The sequence below is a fragment of the Ricinus communis genome, chromosome 7, assembly GCF_019578655.1.
Source record: "Ricinus communis isolate WT05 ecotype wild-type chromosome 7, ASM1957865v1, whole genome shotgun sequence".
NCBI lineage: Eukaryota > Viridiplantae > Streptophyta > Magnoliopsida > Malpighiales > Euphorbiaceae > Ricinus > Ricinus communis.
In genome coordinates this window covers 8,265,214-8,285,030 of record NC_063262.1, presented here as the reverse complement: position 1 = coordinate 8,285,030, position 19,817 = coordinate 8,265,214, and the positions used below count along the sequence as shown (strand labels likewise).

General features: G+C 28.1%; 1 protein-coding gene across 1 annotated transcript; it reads left to right on the top strand.

The window, feature by feature from the left end:
• The first annotated feature begins 16,511 nt into the window (after positions 1-16,511).
• On the top strand, positions 16,512-19,666 carry LOC8268227. The gene is made up of 3 exons (XM_015727278.3): positions 16,512-16,778; positions 17,705-17,953; positions 19,404-19,666. Exons 1-3 carry the CDS (start codon positions 16,761-16,763, stop codon positions 19,449-19,451), a joined length of 315 nt encoding a protein of 104 aa, XP_015582764.1. The 5' UTR covers positions 16,512-16,760; the 3' UTR covers positions 19,452-19,666.
• Positions 19,667-19,817: the final 151 nt, after the last annotated feature.

Genomic DNA, 19,817 nt, shown 5'->3' with positions numbered 1-19,817 from the left:
GATTTGCAAACGGAGCCCTGATCGCCCACAAAACCGGTGCCATCGCGAAGCTTGAGCTGAAGAGAGTCGGGATACGTCCTCCGATCGTCCATCCTCCGGCCGGAAAAACACACTGCCACCACCGCGAACTCTCCTCCGGCCACTAAAACCGACGCCGCCGCCAAAAGGAAGCTCTCTCCAAGGGGAGATCGCCACCGAGATCGGTGGAAGGTCGGAAGCAACGGCAAAGCCGGCCGCCACATGTCGCGTGATTCCCTGCGCCCACTCTCTCTCTCTCTCCCGATCTACTTTCTCTCTCCCCGATTCCAGTTCTTTCAATATCGACATTAGGCCCCGAGCTTTTCCTTATTACAATTTGGTCCCTCAACTTTCTTAATTACTTACAATTTCATCCTGCAGAATTCCAATTTGACCCCCAAACTTCTTTTTAGCCTTTCAATTAAGCCCCTAACTATCTAATTTGGACCAAATCTGAATTATTGAAAATACACAATTACAAAAATACCCCTGACCGATATATTTATTTACAAAAATACCAAGCTCACAAATTTCCATTAAAACCCCATAAAAATAACATTATACTTTCAATCCTTATTCCAAAATAAATTTCCAATTTAGTCCTAACACACAATTAAATTAAATAATCAATTTTCAACTTAAAATTTAATACTACTAATCAATTATAATACCAATTTTCCCAAAATTCTTTTATAAATATCCTTTACAATTCTACCATAATTTTTCAATATATAATTTTACTTATATAAATATGCATTTGGAAAAAAAAAATTTGAATAACCAAAATATAATCATTTCTCAAATAGTTTACTTAATTAACTCCTTAAAAATCAAACTAATTGGATATGGAAAATAACTCATTTATTTATCTAACATGAATATTCAAAATTTGTATTTAAATCATTCCAATTAAACCGAATAAAAAAATAAAGCTAAAATTAACTTAAATAAAAACTCATTATTAAATATATAAAAATTCCGGGTGTTACAAAAGCTATGTATTTAAGTAGAATAAAATAAGAGCTATTTTATTTGGAATTAGAGGTTGCAATTTTAAAACCAACCCCTACCTACTCTGGAGTGTGTCTTTCATATAATAATTAGATAAATTACGAGACCCTATAGGAACTCACCTAAAAAGATTTTCGTACCTTACTAACATTAGTAATTAACATATAACAACCATATTTTTTAAAGAAGATTAAAATAAAATTATAAAAAAAAAAATCTATTCATATTTTATGAGGAGAATAAATTTTAGATTATATTAAGCAATTAAGTATTAGCCGTACAACATCTTCATATAAATATTGATTAATTATATATTATATCTTATAAATCATAAAAATTTATTTAAAACTAAATATGCTTTATATTATTATAATTAATTATAACTGATATTAAATAACATTTATGATTTTTTAAACAATTTTAATAATTTAAAATTTTAAAAATATTCATACCATTTTACCCTTTTATTTATTATTTTTATATTTTTATTGTAATTAAATTTATTATTTACTAATTTTTAATTGAATTAAATATCCATATATTAATTTTTTCAAAATTAAAAAATTGTGATAAAATTGTAAAATGAGCAATATTCATGATTTTCTTTACAAGTAAATAAATGTAGGATTTTTGACGAGACGTCTACATGGAGTCTAACATCTTGTCAGCAATATTAAGTGAAATTTTTCAATCGGTATTTTAAATTATAAAAAATTATAAAATTAATATTGAAATTATCAAAATTAAAAAGTCGTATTAAATTCATAAAAAATGATAAAGATCGTGATTTCTTTTACAATTAATCTTATATTTTATTCTTTATTTTATTTCTATTTCTTATAAGCATTAATGGTTTTAATATTTTTTTTCTTTTTAATTTAATAAATAAATTAGCAATCCTGCAGTAGCTCAGCCTCTGCAACCATCACTATCAGCGACGAAAACACACAAGTTACCTGAGAAACATGGACAGCATGAGCAAAGGCGTGAGTGACCCAATTATTTATTTTATTTATTCTTTTTGCAAGTTCTGATTATAGAGTTGGTCAGTTTGTCAATTAGTGATAATGTTGTTTGTTTGATTAAAATTCTAGTAGTGGAGGTTTTATTATTGGCAGCAGATTTGGGTTTGAATTCTGTACAAACTGATTCTTTTAACTAAATTATTTTATATTTTAATATTACCTTTAAAATTAAGTAATAGTTGTTTCAGTTTTAGTTTTTCTTTTTTGTAGGAAAGGAAAGGAATAAAACTGTATTAAGAAATAGAAGAGGAATCAAATAATACAACATCTTTAATTATGAAGAGGTATCTCTTTCATAGTAACACTATCAACCCTATTTGGACGGAGATTTTATGAAAATAAAAATAGATATGATTTCATGAAAATTTTAAAATAAATTATATTTTTAAAATATTAAAGAATATTTATTTTTAGAAATTCTGAATTTTTTCTAAGAAATTGTATTAAATTAGATTTTCTACTTTGACAAGGATTTTTAATCTTCTCCTATTTATATATCTTTCTAGTTAGAGATGAAAAAAAATTATTTAATTAAAATTTCTACTTTCAAAAGGATTGTTAGTTTTTTTCTATTTATTTAGCTTTTTATTTATGGATGATTCTCAACTTTTTTTTATTATATAATATTTTTGTTATATTAATATTCTGTTTTTTATTTTTTTTCTCATAGTCTATAGTAAATAACTATTTGTACTTCATTTAATTAACATATGTAATTTATTTTATATCTAATTTTTATTAATGACAAAGATGATGATACAATAAAAAATCTAGTATAGCCATTTTTGTTTTTATATTTTAATTTTTAATAAAATAATTATTACTTATGTAAATCACATTTAAAAATATTGGCATAATTTATGAGTATTTAATTTATTATATATTTTAGTTTATTTTAATCAAATTTTGATATTGAATTACTAATGTTAATATTTTAATATATATATATATATATATAAAATATTTTTCTGGCATTTTGTTTTTTAGTGTTTTTAGAAATTTCATGTCGTTTTTTTCATTTCTAATTCCATATAACTTAAGAAAGAATAAAAAATAACACATCTTTAATGATCAGATCAAGCTGCGAACGGGAAGAAGAAGGCTGGTTAATTGCAGAAACCACCATGGGACAGTCACTCTCCACTTCCAAGTTGGATTTGCATAGCCAACTGCAGGCCATGGAGTACCGCCAAAGCTTCTGCCATTTCTGGAGAACATTCTTCTTCGCGCCAAAATGAAGCTGACGAGAGGACTTCACCCTTGTTATCTCCGAATATAGAACCAAAACCAACACCTGCCGTCCCAAGAAAACGAAGCATCCACATTTAACTTCACTTTATTTCCCAAAGGAGCCTGCCAACGAGAAAGATTCGAAGATGTTTGAATCAATAGGAAGAGAAGGAAGATTCTTATCTATACTTGATGTGTACACCATAACTAATAAGAGAATGACACGTATATATGAGTGTTTATTTTACATTTTGACATTAGATAATTGACACATACTTCATCATTCAAAACTAATAAATATGTATCAATTATCTATCGATTTAGTGTATAGATAAGGACATAAATACCAAATCTAGATAAAAAATTTCTAAAAATAAAAAAAAAATAACATAACATATGTCTATATATATAATTGTATATCGTAATATATATAAAAAATGTTGGAGGATGATATATAAATTTACTAGTAGGATTTTACTAATTTTTTAACTAATTATATTATTTAGCTATTCTTAATTTAATTTAATAATATATAATATTTATTATTAATAATTCATTTAGTATAAGTCAAATTTTAGAAGTTCAACTCTATTGAATTTTAAATTAACAAAGATTCTAATTTTAGATTATAGCATTTTACTTATATATTTAATATTCTATTAACCAATAAATTAATTTTTTAATATATTAAAGTCAATGAATTTATTTAAATTTTAATTTTTTAGCCTATTTATCCACCAATTAGTAAAAGTAATTGATTCAGCCGGAACTTTCATAATTTTAAGAGATTGAGTTCAATACATAATGCAACACAAGTGAAAAATTTAATCAAAGGACCTAATTAATAAAATAAAGTTCACTTTGTTCTTTAAATTTTATATTAAATACCAAAATCAATTAAAATAAAATTACTAAATAATTTTTTTAATTAAAAAAAATAAAATTAAATATAGTTTTAATATTATTTAATCTTAATGTATAATATAAAATAATTAATTAATATTAATTTTTTTCTCTATTTTCATTTTGAGTACAATTTAATTATTATATCTATGTTAATAATAATTGATCTATGAGTTTTAATTGCTTTAGCTATTGTCTTGTATATTAGTTTTTTTTTTATATATATTAATAAACCTGGTCAAAGGACTACATCATAAAAAGTTTTAGCATGGTTCTTCAACTTATGCCACACATAAGAGCTAAGTCAAAAAAATTATCAATATATTATTTTCATGAGAAACAAAGATTAAACATTTTAAAAATTAAAGATTGATTCTAATTTAATAAGAATTTAAATTTGGATGAGTTTAATTTTATTATTTAATTAAATTTTTAATTAAAAATATAACTTAATTTTTTTAATATTATTATTAGATTACATTAAAAAAATATTTATTTACAAATTTTTTTACTACATTTTGATACTTAAAATGAAGTTTAAGGACCAAATTAAATTTTACATATTGATTAGGTTCTTTATTCACTTATTTTGCATGCTGCATGAAATTTAATTATCAAAATTTACAAGAGTTTGGACTAAATTGACCGTTTTTACCAAGTTAGTGGATAAATTGAAAAAATTAAAATCTAGATAAACTGGCTATTGACTTCAAATTCAGGAGGCAAATTGACCTTTATCAATGCAATAAACAAAGAATTAAAATAATAATATTAGAATGGCATTGATAATATATTGTATAAGTGTAACACCCGGAATTTTTTATATATTTAATAATGAGTTTTTATTTAAGTTAATTTTAGCTTTATTTTTATTCGGTTTAATTGGAATGATTTAAATACAAATTTTGAATGTTCATGTTAGATAAATAAATGAGTTATTTTCTATACCCAATTAGTTTGATTTTTAAGGAGTAAGTAAGTAAACTATTTGAGAAATGATTATATTTTGGTTATTCAAAATTTTCCCAAATGCATATTTATATAAGTAAAATTATATATTGAAAAATTTTGGAAGAAATTATAAAGGATGTTTCTATAAAAGAATTTTGAGAAAATTGGTATTATAATTGATTAGTAGTATTAAATTTTAAGTTGGAAATTGATTATTTAATTTAATTGTGCGTTAGGACTAAATTGGAAATTTATTTTGGAATAAGGATTGAAAGTATAATGTTATTTTTATGGGGTTTTAATGGAAATTTATGAGCTTGGTATTTTTGTAAATAAATATGTCGGTCAGGGGTATTTTTGTAATTATGTATTTTCAATAATTCGGTTTTGGCCCAAATTAAATAGTTAAGGGCTTAATTGAAAGGCTAAAGAAAAGTTTGGGGGTTAAATTGGAATTTTGATGGATGAAATTGTAAGTAATTAAGGAAGTTGAGGGACCAAATTGTAATAAGGAAAAGTTCAGGGGTCAAATGTCGATATTGAAAGGAATGGAAATCGGGGAGAGAGAAAAGAAAGAAGGAAGAAGAAGAAAGGGAGGAGAGAGAGTCGTCAGTCCATGGTGGACTGACGGAGGCCAGTGAGGCGGTGTTGGCGTCGGAAGGAGCGCCGCAGCGAGCACGATGGTGGCGGTGGAGGCGGTGGCAGCGTCGGCCGAGCCTTCGGCCTTTCGATCCGGTGGCGATCGGCCTCCCCTTGGAGAGAGCTTCCTTTGGCGGCGTCGGTTTGGTGGCCGGAGGAGAGAGTTCGGCGAAGTGGTGGCGGCCGTATTTTTGGGCTTTTCCGAGCTCCGTGAGGATGGATGATTGGAGGATGTATCCACTCTCCTCAAGCTTCGCGATGGCACCGGTTTCGTGGTGATCGGGCTTCGTTTGCAAATCGACGGTCGAGATCGTCCGTAAATTTCTCCGGATGATCGGGTGTCGGATCGAAAAATCGGGCGAGGGATCGTCATCGGTAGCGTCGTTGTAAGTCCGATGGTGTGTCTAGATCGTTGATCGGACTCACGGCCGGCGTCTCGGTAATTTTCTGGCCGTTGATCTTAGAAATCCTTGATTTTAAATTTGTGTCTATTGGATTATATTGAGTATTTGATGATTTTTGTGAGTCAAAATATTTGTCTGTCGATTGGCTGCCATAGTCGTATTTTGTCTTTGTGTGGCGGAGTCGGAAATAGTGAAGTTTGGGGACCCGACTCCGTTGTTTAAATTGTTGGATATTTGGAGTGTTTTTCCGGCAGTCTGGACCCGTTTTTACGGGGGGTAATGTTCGTGTTGTAGGGGAGGTTCTGGGATTTTCGGTAGAATTTTCCGAAGTCGAGATTCTTAGACAGTCGGTCTAGGAGTCTAGACCTAGGATTAATGATCGATTGTTTGTTTTGATAAATTATTTTCCGTGATTAGATGATCATGCATTGGCTCGCTCCAACCGAGGCACCGGAGAGCGAGCTAGGAGGTCGCCCAATCCCTGTGAGTTAAAGTCACTTAATCGTTGCACTATTGCTAAGTTTGAATTTAATATGTTATTTTGAAAGTTTATGCATAATATGGTTATTAGTATCGCAACATAAATAACTTCAATTTGGATTATTGAAGATAATATAAATATTATTATTAGTAATGTTATAATAATATCAAATATTATCGATTTTCCACATGAGTTGCATGGTGTCTTACTTTAAAATTGTTAATCGTTATTTTGATATAGTTGAATGACTTCTTTAGACAATAATATTTATTAAATGTGGTGATTGCGATTTGAGAAATGTGGCTTGTAGAACATGCCTTTGATGGGTTACATCGGGACCCCGTCGCCGGTAATGATCATGGACATGTAATAAGATATTTATGGGTTTGCCTGGTCGAGCATGGCTCTGGGCTGATTTGTGTAAATTCGCCGGGAGGTAAGGTCCCTGGTCGAGCATTGCTCTCGGCCGGCTTATTTGGATACTTAAGTGACCGGTGGAGGTAAGGTCCTTGGTCGAGCATTTCTCTCGGGGGCGCCAGTCTTATTGGATTAAGAGAGCCGAATGGCTACTAGATTTCTTATTTGGATACTTAAGTGACCAGGCTGGAGGTAAGGTCCCTGGTCGAGCATTGCTCTCGGGGCGCCAGTCTTATTGGATTAAGAGAGCCGAATGGCTACTAGATTTCTTATTTGGATATTTAAGTGACGGTGGGTAAGGTCCCCGATCGAGCATTGCTCTCGGGGGCGCCCGATCTTATTGGATTAAGAGAGTGGCTACTAGATTTTGGGGTTTAGGGTTCTACCGAGCCACTCGTCCCGTAAAAGTAAAAATATATTTTTATTTATTCATTTATTAATTTATTGTGGTATGATTATAATATGGATTGTATTTACGTGCATGGTTGATATTTTGATTCGAATGATTAATATTTTATGTGAAGGAAATAGTAGGGTATGATTATAGTATGGTTTGATATCTGATTTGAATAATCTATGTTTTCCGAGGAAGAAGCAATAGTCCCTAGATTATTTGATTTTAACTCACTCTAGACCAGTCTCCATTTATATTTTTGATTCGTATTTGTTAGTTCTCCCGCGACTCTTATTCAGTACTCCTTCATCATCGGGTGATGTATTTGATTTGGTATGTAAATTGGTAAATCTTAGATTCTCCGCAGTAGTAATAGTAAATGTAACAGTTGTAAATTTTCTAAGCTTCGGGTCTCGCCTAGTTTTTCTGGTAGACAGAAGTAATTTTGTAAAGTGTAACTATTAAGATAAATTGTGGCTTTAATAATATTAATTTGAGATGAGATTTGTTTAAATCAGTGAGTGTCAGGCTTACTACGGGTTTCGGTGGCCTTAAGCCTACCCATTCCCTAGTGCCGGTCAAGAGCCCACGGGTGGGGTCGTGATAATAAGAGAAACAACCAATACCATTTTTATATGTGATAATCGAGTATTATATCCCGAGTAGATATAGCCAAGAAAGGTGGAATTGACCAAGTCCAAGTCCTAATAATAATATAAATCAATAGAAAGACCAATAATAATTGGGACTCTACTTAAGTAACCATTCTTAACAAGGATACCTACATATGACTAGGAAGTCCAATCTTAATAGGAATGATATTTTTTTTATTTTTTATTTTACTATTAGTAATACTGGAAGACTTTCACATCCTATATAAAGCATTGAGACGCAACACATGGTAAACAATCTTCTACAACTAAATACTTCTTAACAACCTCAATCTTTTTACTGACTTATTTATCAAAGACAGAGGCCAGATAACTATGTTTGGTGCTTTTCTAACCTCTTTTACAGATACTTTAGAGCTCGGGTCAACCAAGAAGATCTTTATTGATAATTGATTTCGTTGACTAGTTATCAATTAGCTTTGCCTGTAGAAAAGATTTAGCATAAAAGTTTTTCTTCCTACCAATTTAGGCAAGCTAATGGTGACTCATTAAGATACTAATATTATTCCTCTAGGAACTGAGATAACCGAAAATCTACAAATTGATCCTCTAGTACTTGAAGAACACCTATGTGCGATGAGGAAGTCTGAACAAGGATACTTATGTACGATCAGAAAGTCCAATCTTGATAGGATTGGGATTTCTCCATATTATCTATCTTATTCCTAGTAAAACTAGAAGACTTGCAAACCCTGTGTAAAAGGCTATAACTAAATACTTCCCAACAATCTTAATCTCTTTAGTGACTCATGCATTGTAGTGAATGGGCGGGCAATCCTGTCTAGTCTCTTTTTATTGATAGCTGATTTCATGAACCGGTTATCAATTGACTTTGCTTATGGAAAAAATTGAGCGTAAAAGCTTTTTTATCTTACCAATTCAAGCAAGCTAATGGTGACTCATCAAGATGTTATTACTTAAAAAACTAAGACAACCAAAACTCCACAAGTTGATCCTCTAGTACTTGAAGGAGCAACTTCATTGCAACCCATAAGGAGACCTTTGTTTCACAATAATTTCACTCCAGCAAATATTCAACAGAAAACTTATATGGAGAGGACCACCTCTAGTGGAAGACTTCGCAACAACATCAAATAGAGAGATAGGATGATGAAAATTCACGCCTTTGTCTCAAGTCCTATTTTTTCCAATGGCAACAACTTCAGGAGTACCTCAAATTTGACCATTAGGCCCACCTTAGAGTCCATGGCAACCAACTCCATCAAATGTTGTAAGCTAATATAATGGGTAGGTGGAAGAGATGCGAAACCATTACAAGAACATGCTAACTCAAAGTCTAGCAAGGCAAACAATGCCTATTCCTCATATAAGCACTATACAAGTACATGCTACTATTAATTAAGCCTTTAAGATCATACGACTACCGGCATTGCATATCCCAGAACAAATAGATGCTTGCCCAGATGATGATCTTAAAAAAACTTATCTCTGAAAAGAAGCACCGGACAAAAGGTACCTGAAGAAGAGAGCTATAGTTACGAAACTCATGATTCAACATATATTGAAGACACCATCAACAGGAAGATAACATAAGCCTGAAGAAGTACCCAACTAGAAGAATAATAAGAGATGAAATGCTCTCTAAAGGAAATCCTTTTGTGTCTAGGCATCCTAGTTGAGCACTTACCTGAGAAGCTCAAGTGACCACCTTTTGATTCCTACAATGGGTTAGGAGATTTGTAAAGCCATATATCTAATCTCACCATTAAGATGGAGTTGCATAATGTGTCAGGCCCAATCTGATACAGGATTTCTCTAACTATCTTGAAAGAAAATGCTCAGAAGTAGTACTAAAGACTACTAGATGGTTTAATATATGACTTTCAAGCACTTGCTAACCTTTTCAAAACTAGATTTATCACTAGCATTACTCCTAAGAAGAGGTCAAGCAATCTAAAGAAGTGTAATCAGAGAAGAGATAAAAGCTTGAAGGATTTTGTGGTACAATTCAAAAAAGAGACTTTCCATGTAGAAAAGCTAAACTAAGCACAATAATTGATGCAACGACTGATACATACCTGCATGAACAAGTTCAAAGACTTCTTAACAATAGATCCACTTGAATCATAAGAAATAAAAAATAAAAAATAAGCATGTCAAGATGATACCATAGTATTATTATACAAATTCGTAGTGCAAAGAGTGCATCAAATAAGCTAAGAAACACTTCAAAAATTTTAAACTATGAAGCTTTCATTTAATTATATTTATTCCAAATTGATTTAGATATCTAAACCTAAATAGAATTTTGGAATTAAAATGTTTAATTTTTTTATTTTTTAAAGTAAAAAATAAAAGAATAGTTGATACTAAAAAGTATATGCTATATTTATCTTATTAAATTAAAACAGAATTATTAGTGTATAACTCCTTAAGTTAAACTAATATGCTTTTGTAATATATGTGAATCTTGATTTATTTAATAATATATTAAATTTATTTATTGCTAACTATTAAATATTTAATGTAAATTTATAACTCATAAATAAATTTATTTGAAGATAAATTTGCTATAATAAAAAGATATTAACATTATCTTAACACTAGATCTTTTTGCTAAAAATCTAGACAAATTAAGCCCAAACAATAAAATTCAGAGCAGATCCAGATTATTTAATCTTTAAACTAATGATTGTAAGATCAATCATGCTAAGTTATAAGTACCCATTTGGTTGAAGATCAACAATAAAAATGAGAAATAGGAATAGAAATTACATTTTTTATATATTGTTTATTACATTGTGAAATAGCATCAAATTCTATTTATTATTAATATTAATAACAATATTTAATTTATTATATTATGTAACAAATATATAAAATATAATGTAAACATAAATAAAAAGTTATTATTTCACTTGTTTTGATTTCAATAAAATTAAAATTTATTTTCTAAAGGGAGAGGAGAGAATCTCATTCCAATTCTTAGAATAATTTCTTTACTAATGGTATTCTCAAATTTCCCATTTTCGTTTCTTCCTATACTCTTACAAGCCAAATGACCCTTAACAGTGTATGCCATATGAGATACTGATTTTCCAAGAAACTTTTAGCATTATACACGCAAACTGATACCTAAATTAATGAGGATGTCTAAGACTACGTTAAGATAATTGTGCAATTTCCTAAAAATAAATTATATATATAACCTACTGATATAAAAAGAAAATCCAAATTTAAACTTTTTTATTATTATGTCTAAATTTTTTAATTTTGACAAATTTATTTTAAAATATAAATATTTTAACAGTTTTTTTTAGCAATTAACAAAACTAATTAAAAGTGATTGATGTGTTACATGACATAAAGCATACGTTAATTTTTTTTAAAAAAAATATATAAGGAGTCCATATGACACCTTATTTGTTACTTTAATAATTAACCTTATAATCTTTTTAAGTATAGTTTTAAATAACAATTTATCCTATCAATATAACTATTTAATTTGAATTAAAAAAAAAACTAGTATAATTTGATTAAATTTTATTGAATGATGAATGAAATGTGGTGTGGCCATGCATTTTAAACACTAAACACGAATGGGTGGTGCTTCATGCCGTATTACATGTTGAAAGGAATTTATTTTATTTTATTTTTTGTTAAATTCCAAAGGAACTATATGGCAGTGATTTAACTAAGTTAAGTGGTATTTTATACAGATTTGAATACTCCGATAGATTTTCTCTGGTACAAATTTTTCTTTTCTTTCCTTATCTCTTTTCTCTCTCTTTTTTTTTTTTTTTTTTACTGTCTTTTAACGTATAACCAGTAAGGGAAAAGGGAAAGTAATACTTATGTAAAAGCTTAATTGCGAAATGCATATTTATTTATCTGAATTTTGATTATTTAGTCAGTTTAAAATTTTAGTTTTTGATTTAGTTTAATAGATATTTGAATTTTTTTATATATATTTTAATATTTTTTGACAAATATTTTCATTCAGTATGTTTATATGTATTATTTAAATATTTCAAAAAAATATAAATTTCATGAATATTTAGTTAAATTAAAAGTTAAAAGTGTTTAGATCTTAAAAAAGAAAAAGTAAAATTTAGGTGTATATTAAATTAAATTGAAAATTCAAGTGTTAAACTGACTGATCAATACAAATTCAAGAACATAAATATATATTTAGTAAATTATATACTTTATATTTCTTGTCAAATCTAATATTTAATATTTAATTTTTTTTGAAAAATAATAGCAATTTATGTTAATATTAGTTTCACTTTTAACCTCTAAATAAATTATCAATCAGATTTTATTAGCATGACTATAATTTCTGCAATAGAAAAAATAAAATCAGCATTACAATTGGTAATTTACTTTTAAATACTTCATAAAAGAATTTCTCTTATTATTTTGATTTCAAATCTCTGAAGGCTTAAAACAATTTTAACTATTATGTACAACAAATGATAAAAGAGAAAGAAAGAGGTTAAAGATGGATAAGAAGTTAGATTGTTAAATATTCTTCTAAATTCTAATAAGAATATGAGTAAAATGTTTGATTATCCACTTATTTACCTTAGATGACACAATCATTAGTTATTCAATTATTACTTTTAATTATTATAGCCAAAATTGTAGTCAAATTAATAATTTTTTGCTAATTATTTTGCCAGAGTCCATAATTGAAATTATATATATAAAACTTTGTAATTTTACAAAAGTTTTTCACCGTCGATTTCTTCCTCATCTAATGATTATGAATTTTTTCTCATAGTTTCTTTTTCTAATTACATATTCTCTCTCCTATTTATTAACTAATTAAATTTTTAATTCACTTTTCATCTATAATCAAAAGCTACTTTCTTTTATTTACTATTTTTTATTCTTTTGCTACCACCTTTATTTACTTTTATGGTATTTTTCTTTTCATTGAAGAACGTATAAAGTACAGTAAATGCCATATCTACAATGACTTTGCTCATAAGAGATTAACATTGTTAATATTTTCTTGTAGTGTTATTAACTATTAAGAACCATATGTGCCGTAATTATACGGCATATTTAATTTTATAAAAATATATATTATTTTAATTTTAATAATTTATTAATATAATTAAATATTAAATTAATTATTTATATATAGTATTTAGTTAATAATCAATTAAATATATTATTTTATTTATTTAAAATTTTTATTTATATTTTAAATTTAATTAATGTGCTGAATAATTATAAAATTTATTTATATAATTTTAACTTTTACAAATAATTAAAGATTATATATAAATTTATCGGGAATTAAAATCAATAGAACATATAAAATTAATAAATTATTTAAACTAATATCAATTAATTATTTATAATAAAAAAATAAATTATAATAGTAGAGTGCCACCTCTAGCAAAATGATGTTGGAGTTGAGGTTATTTTGCTGGCCATGGCTAACCTTTACTCTTGTGAAATTGAGGCTTTTTTAAATATTTCCTCTTGGATCAAGTGAACCGTCCACCTTTCTCAATTTTTTCAATTATAGAGCAAACTTGAGGCCTATAAGATCAGCGATGTCCTTTTAAGAAAACAGGCCAAAAATCTTTACACAAACCATTGAAGTTAGATATCAGTATTTTCAAAATAGGACCGGCGAATGAACCAATAAAGGTATCAATTCACCGCTTTAACCAGTTGGACCACTTATTTAATCGGTCCAATTATTAAAATTTAATACTATTTAACAAAGTTTAAATACTAAAATTTAATTAAATTTAATAGGATCCTCAATAGTAAAGAAAATATAATAAAAAAATATCCAAAATATTTAATGGTATTTTTTATTTTAAAAGTATAATTTTATTAATAAATAATATTTTGAAATATTAAATATATAAATAAAAATTTTATTTAATTCTAATAGTTCCTTATGGTTTGCCACTTATTTTATTTTTATTTTCATAAGTATTAATAGTATTAATTTTTTTCAAAATATTTTAGCCAAAAATAGAACTAAAATTATTAATTAATAAAAAATATAAAAATTTGTAATGTATTTATTACGCTAAAAATAAAGAGTAAAGTTTCTCTCTAAATATGAAAGCTAACTCAATTTTTTTACCTTATACAAAAAAAATAAAGAATAAATATATAGTAAAAATATAACGGAGATAAATAAGACTTCTAAGAGCATATCTAATGTAGTCTTTATATATATCAAATTATTTATCTTAAAAATTCGTCTCAAAAACTAAATTGTAATGAACTTTTTATTTTTTAAACAAACAGTAGAGAGTTAGTTTTACTCTTTACATTTGAAGATCCAAATTTCACTTTTTTATATTAAATATAATCAATGCACTGTAAATTTCTAAACATACTTGATTCATTGATATTTATGATTCTTTTTTCTATTGTTAAAAATTAAAAAAACTAAAAAAATTAAAAAAATAATATTATAAATGCCTTTTGTTTTGAAAATAAAAGCAAAATATAAAAAGTATTTGATTTAAATATAATTTTTATTTTTTATAATTTAAATATTTGCTAAAATACTTTGTAGGATAAAAATGATGCTTTTTAATATAAAAAACATTATTGTGGATGCTCTGAAAGAGCTGGTTCAAAAAGGTTTGAACAAAGCAGTTTACTTATGTCTTATCGTAATTCCAACAACTCCTTAAAGAATCCTATTAGGGAGAAAACTATTGTTTCTAAAAAGAGTTTATTAAAATTGTAACCATTCCAAAAGTTTATATAGAAAATTGTTACTAATTTGAAATTAGAATAGAGTAGCAAGAATTTAAAAGTTTAGAGGAGATGGTCTCATCTCGTGGTGAATGCAAAAAATGAAAGAACAAAAAAGTAATTTATTTTATTTTTATTTAGATTAATGAAAAAAATATATATATTTTTTTTAACTTCATGAAAATAACTAAGGATTTTAAGAAACGTATGCTAAAAATAAATAGAAAAAAGAAAAAAAAGAGAATATGAAATTATTTAAAAAGAGAATACTTAAATCATTTTACTATTTAGAATAAGTTAAATAAATATTTTAATTTATAAAACTAATTAGAGATATCAAACAATTGTCTTTTTATTATTTTTAATTATTTTCTCGTCGTTCTATTAAGTCTTTTTGTCTGATTCTCCAAAAGAATTTCTCTTTTAATTTCATTTTTGCTTTTTAATCATTTTCTATTAAGTTGCTTCATCATTTTCTGTCTATTTTCACTCTATCAGTCAACTTATATTTTAGCATTTGCGATTTCTTATTACATTTTACACTTTTTTTTACTGTTATCATTTTATCACTTTTCAGGGTTTTTGTTTTCGACTTTAATTGTGTGATTAGGATTTAATTTTTATATTCTATTAACTTATAATTTAGAGATTATGATTCAGTAAATTTAAATCTATATATGAATACTAATTTGTTATTTGGACAGAGACATATTAATTAATTAAAAGTTATGTATTCATCTATTATGGTAATCAATAATAGAAGTCATGGTTTTCATTATTAAATGTTGTTTGTTATGATTGTCATTTTGCAGATGAAAGGGGATGAAGACTGTTGCACATAAGAATAAGAGAATTGAAAAAAGTAGAAGAATTTTAATGCTTTTTAAATTATTAATAATAATTTCAATGTGAAATTATAGGACATCGAATTTGACAAACAAAGATAGAAAAAGTAACAGAAATATATTCTTTTATCACTATTACGAAATGGATTAAGATTTTTAATTAAAAATTCAGCTACGAAAATACCTTTTGATTTGCGATTTTTTTAATTTCCATTCATTGGTTCTTATATTAGTTTATTTTTTTATATAGATAATGAGTAAAAGATTAAAGATTTTGTAGTAGAAAAGAGATAATTAAAATATTTATAAAAGATTGTCGGATTTTTAATTATGACTGTTTAATGCACTATAAGTCCGAGTTCATAATATAATATGTCAATTTAAAATCCGGTGACATGCATATTTGAATATCCAATTTTATCTATTTAGTCATTTTAATTTTTAATATAATCTAATAGACCATTAAATTAGTTTTTTTATGTAATTTTATTTATTAAATTTTTAAATATTATAATAAAAAATTATAATATTTATTAAATTATATAAAAATTATAAAATAAAATTCACATATTTATTATATTAAATTAAAAATTAAAATATTAGGGTGATATTTGTTTAAACATACATTAAGTCTTTAAAATCCACCCTATCAATGATATCCAACCAATGACCGTTCAAATCAATCCATTTGCAACATCTGGTTGGAGGGTGGCATAAAGGTAATAACACCGAAAGTAGAAAAGTAAAGTACGTGTGAGATATGTGTTCGATATAATATAAATAATAATAATCAATCAATCACAGAAAAAGAAAGGAGTTGTCTGTCATCGCGCTGTAGTCAGTACATTCACCACTCTTTTTTCTTTCTATAAAATTTTCACATCACATTTAAGCTTTTCTTTGTTAATTCAGATTACATAAAATCACTTCCCAATCAATACCCACAAAGCTCATCTCCTCTCCTCTCTTTAGCTTGCTTGCTTTTCTTTATTCATTTCCTTAATTTCTATATCGCACTCCAATTTTTCTTTTGTTTATTGAGGATATTGTACTGATTAACTTCATGGAGGATCGTAAGGAGGTAATCTGGCTCTCTCTCTCTGTATTGTGTTTTCATGTTTGTATCTTGATAAACTCAGCAAATGGAAAAGAACCACAAGTTTGGTTGTTTTATTTTTTTAGCTTGAGGTTGAAAATTTTGAGGCCCGAGTTTATGTCATTATTTGCATGACAAGTTGAATTCTTTTGGTTACTGGTAGGATATATGAAGTTCTTGACTAGCTTTGTAATGTTGTAATTTCTGTTCTTATTGTGTAGGCTTTCTTCCTTTCTGTCTCTTTTCTCTTTCGTCAGAGTTTTGAAGACTGGAAGCTAAATCTTGTTTTTTGTCTATCGTAAGATTAGATTATATTATTATGTATTCTTCATGATCAGTAAGGTGTTTAGGTTAATTTAGATCTGGTTGGATGATTAGTTTGTTTGATTGATCATTTTGTTTCCTCCTTTTTGGTCCAAAAGTTACTTTCTTTTTACCTTCTTTTGTGAATACACATTCAAACCAAGTAATCATTTTTAGCTTTTTCAAACCTCTGAAACAGTCAATGTTCTTATCTTTATTACAAAAATTATAATTTAAGAAAATAGAACAGTTTCTAGCTTTGAATTTTCAATCTCAATTTCAATGGTTGTCACAATCATCATTTTTGTTTCTTTTTTTGTGTACTTATTCAATCAAGTCTTATAATGCAATTTCTTTGACTGCCAAGAAAGACTGGAATGTTTTCTGGCTTAAATTATTAGTTAAAAATAAACTAAATTTGATGTTCATAATCATCATGTAGTTCTCAAACAGAAAGTATTTGGCTTTCTTGTAAGCTGAAGGGGGAATTAACAACTAATGCCTTTTCTTTGGTCAATTTATATCTTTCAATACTGGAAAATGGTATTGATTCATTATTTAGGAGGTGTTAAACATCAATTAATATTGTCTTTTTATTATCTCTGAAGAAAAATGCACCATGGCTATCAGTACCACAGTTTGGGGATTGGGATCAAAAGGGTGAATTGCCTGATTACTCGATGGACTTCACAAAAATCAGGGAAATGAGGAAGCAGAACAAGAGGGATGTGTCAAGAGCAAGTCTTGGCAACGAAGAAGACTTCATTAACCCAACAGCTACCGATGCAAAAGCTACCCATAATGATCATAATCAGCAGCACGACCATTACCATCAGAGCCATCACCATCCTCCTAATGTAAGATTCTTTGTTCTTTCTTTATTTAGAAAGGTTCATTGAAGTATATATATACCCAGTACAGTGGTATGCGAGTAGTTGTTGGCAGTTATAAATTTAGAGAGAATAACATAATAAAGCTTTTTGGTATGCTGGTAGCCACAGACATGAGATGTAGTGGTGGGGAAATTGCCTAGTTGTGATCATTAAACTTTGTGGGTCAATATTGCAGGCCAGTAGGCAGCAAGTATTTAAGAGCATTTAAAGATGTTCTTTAATAAAGCTTGTTTAACTTGGTCTAGGAATCCCTGATTAAAAAAAGAAAAAAGTTGGGAGCTCTAGACAGGCTTGATGCATTGGGGCCAGTTTGGCAAAGGAAAAAGCACTTATTATTTAATTTACTTAGATTATATATTGCATAAGATATTCCTTATGCCTTGTGGTGTCCAAAGTGTACAGGAATAATCTCAAAAAAAATCCAACATTATATAATAGTATATCAGGGTGCTGCATGGGAAGGCACTATATAAAGATAATCTCAATAAAGCCCAATAGTTAATAGTATAAATACACTTGCATACATCAGATACATGTAGTAAATAACTTCATAGTTTGAAATAAGCAATCAGGATTTGAGACTTGGAGATTAGAAAGGGAACCATCTATTTCTTGTTGGAAGTGCAAACAATTTGCTGTTCTTTACATTTTCAATAGGAGATTAACCGTACCGGGGGGGGGGGGGGGGGGGGGGGAGGGGGAAGAGACTACAAATATTCTTATGTGATCCTAGATGGTTAAATGATCAAATAGATCTGATGTCTTGGATCAGTACCGAGCTATTAAATAAAATTAATTACATGTTATAAGGTACTTCTCAACTACATCCATTATAGAGATGTGTGCCCACCAAGGGAAGTGAGGATGATCTTGTATTGTACCTAGGTCGCACGCCATTGCAAGTGGTGCACATGCAAGAGAAGTTTTGGGCCATTCAATATGGGGTCACTTGCTTTTGTCTAATTAGTAAAGGGTACCCCTTTTTGTTATGTGGAAAACGGTAATATACTAATTGGACATATAACATACAGGCATTTAGATTTGGATTATTTGCATATCATATCTTTAGCAATTGGAAACACGAGAGAGAATGCTCTTTTGCTCTGGAATGCTTACTAAACCATACTGAGTGTGCAAAACAATGAAAGCAAAGGAAAAAATAAATGATTTTAACATTATATTAGTGATAATAATCTGCAACACAGGTTTAACCTGACATTAGACTCATATCTCAATTTGAGCGAGTTCTCAAGTTCGAGTTTCTTCCCTGTTATTTATAAATTAAAAGAAAAAAAAAAGTTTTAAGTTAGTATGGAACAGAAGGAACAGTGATATATTTGTCTTTTTTCTATTTTTTTTTTTCTTGTTTCTGGGACTGTTTCTAGTGGTACTCATTGTGGGATTTCTTAAACAGACAAAGAGGAGCTTTTTCAGCTACTTCAACTGCTGTGTTAAAGCCTGATATCCGAGGACCGTTTTCTATTGTCAGCTAGGTCACTTGTAATGATAATGTATCTTGGAGAACTCTATTTCCTTAGTAACACATTCCGTATGCTTTCTGTTTCTTTTTCTTTTTAATGGTTCTTTTTCATGCACCCTTATAATTGGATGAAAACTATCATGTATTTTTGTACATTGGCCTGGTTTGAATGCAAAGATTCTTCTCTCCATTTTTAAGTCTGGCCTCAAAGGAACTTGCTCCTAACTTTGGGACCCTTAGAGGTGTCTACCAACCTTCCAAACTGAACCTAACTGAGCTAAATCAATTCAAACTGTAAACTGTTATTTTTTATTTATTTAGTTACGGTTCAGTTTGATTTGGATGAAT